Raw genomic sequence first — 2,673 nt, 5'->3', positions numbered from 1 at the left:
ATTTGTCAGGCACAATTTCTTTAGCATCATGTTGCTTAATCTGTGCAGTTATACTTATAGCCGCGACATGGAAAAACTATCTTAAAAAAAATGAAAATACTGCCAGTCAATACAAGACAAATGATTAGTTGTAGTAATAATATTCCCTAAACTTTGTCCTGTTCCTTGATTCTTCTGACGTTTTTAGTATAAAGTTCTCTCATGCCCTGAATTTGATATTCTCTTTCGGCAATAGATGCCAAATGTCTTGTGAATTTTTTCTTTTTTATGAGGATGCAGCAGATCTGAACAGATGAAAATAGGCAAGGATGGAGTAAGAGGTACCAGTTGTGGTTCCTTCATCAGCAAACTTCTCCTTTCAGGATTCGACAAGCATCGGTCACTTTTTTTTCTTTTGCATCTCCAATGCTGCTTCTAGGTGGAAACCACTAGCATAATACTGCTGTGATATGAGAATAATTGATTACAACTAACAAAGTTGCAACTCTTTTTTCCACTAAGGGCCGCGCCCGAATTTCATTACTCCAAAAAAGCAACGAAATTACAAAGTTTTGAAGTCCGCCGCAAGTCTAAAAAGCAAGTAAAAGCTACGCAGTCGCTCCAGGATCACAACACACAGGGCTCCCTCTCCCCAAGGTGTACCTTTTAGCCGCTAGCACATATCTTTTCTGGCCTGGTGTATTACAAGTCTGATAAAGGTGCTACCTTTAACCAACAGCAAAATGAGCAAAGTTGCAACTCAGATTACTCGCGAGTTGCATTGCTCACAGTGATGTTACTTGTTACATATTGTCCAAAGTTCCCTTCTCGGAAAACTAAAATCATGAGTGCCTTACTGCCTACAAGTTATATCTGCAGAAACTTGACAAGTTATTAGGTCTTAGTCAGTTGCAGTCAATTTACGGCTGCATTTCACGAACTATATTTTCTATCTGTCTTTCTTTTGTAAATCACTGTGCTCTCTTTGCTTCAGTGATCATGCATAGTAGTCAGAAAGGGCTTCATCACCAAGGGCTATGAGGAGCAGATCATGGGTGTGTACGGCCTCCAACAGATCCTGTCCAGAACAACAACGAAAGCCATGATCACCGTGCAATCCACGTTCGGCTCGACCACAAGGCTGAACACGTCATCGCCAAGCGTCCAAGAATTTGATGCGGCTTCAGCCTTCTTCCTCACTATCCTGGCCACCTCCTCGCCGTCACTGTTGCGGATCTTGCAGTTTCTTCTCCTGAAGCAGCCCTCAACCAAGAAGTTGGGACCTTGGCCAGGATTGTCAGATGCAGTGCTGCATCCTGACATGAACACTTCTGCTTCATGACCATTTTGCAAAATCGAGCACTTTCTCATTGAGAAGAGTGGGTGTGATGTCCTCTTGCCTTGACCTTCTTCTGATGCTTTATAGCAATTCCACTGGTCGCGCATGCTGAAGATCTGTCGCAAAAAAAAAAAAATCTTAGCTTTGTTAGCTTTTGCTGCTACTAGTTCTAGTGAATTTGCTGGCCAATCGGAGACCAATATTTGTTTTCATCTGTTGTACCGGAGAAAATTAACTCCGTCCGAAGAAAGAAATGAGATCAACGCTTATTTTTTTAATGTACTTCTACATTGGATTTAGTCACACTAGAGACTATAGTGAACTTTCAAGAAAGCAACCGAGTCTGGCAGTGGCTGGACACGACGAAGACTACAAAGCTAGCATTTTGTCAGTTCTGAGAACATTTGGTATTTTGTTAGGTGCATTTTTCCTATGGAGCTAACTGGCTGAATTTGCTGTAAAAAATTGTCGTTTTTCATTTTGTCTGAATCTTGTGGTGAGCTACCAAATGTTTGCAGTAGTGGTGCTGTGTGAAATAGACTATGTAAAAAATTGCATCCGATTGGTGAGAATTATTCTAGGAATTAAGAAAAACGGTTAGAGAGATAACAAACTCACGCTGAAAGAGACCAGAATTATTTCTCCAGATGCTAGTACAAAAGAATGAAGTTCTGGATAGCCATTTCCCTATCTGAAAAAGAATACCCTGATATACATATACATAAAAAAGGACTAACTGCAACTAGAGAAATTAATTCATAGATGATGACCATATTATTATTATTATATAAATAGCATTATATTGTGGAATGCCTCGGACCTTATTCATTGTAACAGTACTCGATGGATGAACATCTGAATATCATGATGGATCGATCGATGCGACTGGATCGTGCACATCAGGGATCGGGCAACGGATGGATGGATCACCGGTACCTGTGGCCTGAGGGCGAGGAGAGGCGAGCCTTGGCCATCCATGAGGAGCAGCTCGCCGGCGAAGACCTTGCTGCGGCGCGAGTAGTTGTCGACGCGGAAGGCGAGGGCGCCAGCGGCGTCGTAGACGGAGAAGCCGTCGGTGCCGTGGAAGCCCATGCTTGACCTCTTCCACACCGTGTACTGCCGGGCCGCCGGCGACGGCGACGTGCGGCCGGCATCTTCGCCGCGGCGGTCTATGTTATATAAAAATAGCAGTTTCTGTGTACTGTATGCCAGTTTGCCGCAGTTGGAATTTGGTTTTTGTGGTAGTAGGTTGTGACTTGTGACCTTTATGATTGTGTGTTGTGTGTGCATGATGAGCCAGAGATGAAGATTCCCATGCCATACCTAGTACAAGTTGTAGGCAGGAGAAGCTTTGT

The 2,673-nt window shown here is 43.2% G+C and overlaps 1 protein-coding gene across 1 annotated transcript; it reads right to left on the bottom strand.

The window, feature by feature from the left end:
- Nucleotides 1-660: 660 nt before the first annotated feature.
- On the bottom strand, nt 661-2,673 carry LOC136522861 (protein LURP-one-related 5-like). The gene is made up of 2 exons (XM_066516657.1): nt 2,255-2,673; nt 661-1,434 (listed from the first exon to the last, which is right to left on the bottom strand). The coding sequence occupies exons 1-2, from the start codon at nt 2,606-2,608 to the stop codon at nt 1,015-1,017; spliced, it is 774 nt and encodes a 257-aa protein (XP_066372754.1). The 5' UTR covers nt 2,609-2,673; the 3' UTR covers nt 661-1,014.

The sequence above is a fragment of the Miscanthus floridulus genome, chromosome 18 (genome assembly GCF_019320115.1).
Source record: "Miscanthus floridulus cultivar M001 chromosome 18, ASM1932011v1, whole genome shotgun sequence".
Classification (NCBI taxonomy): Eukaryota; Viridiplantae; Streptophyta; class Magnoliopsida; order Poales; family Poaceae; genus Miscanthus; species Miscanthus floridulus.
Note: the sequence above shows the minus strand (reverse complement) of the source record. Positions and strands in the feature narration are given on the sequence as shown.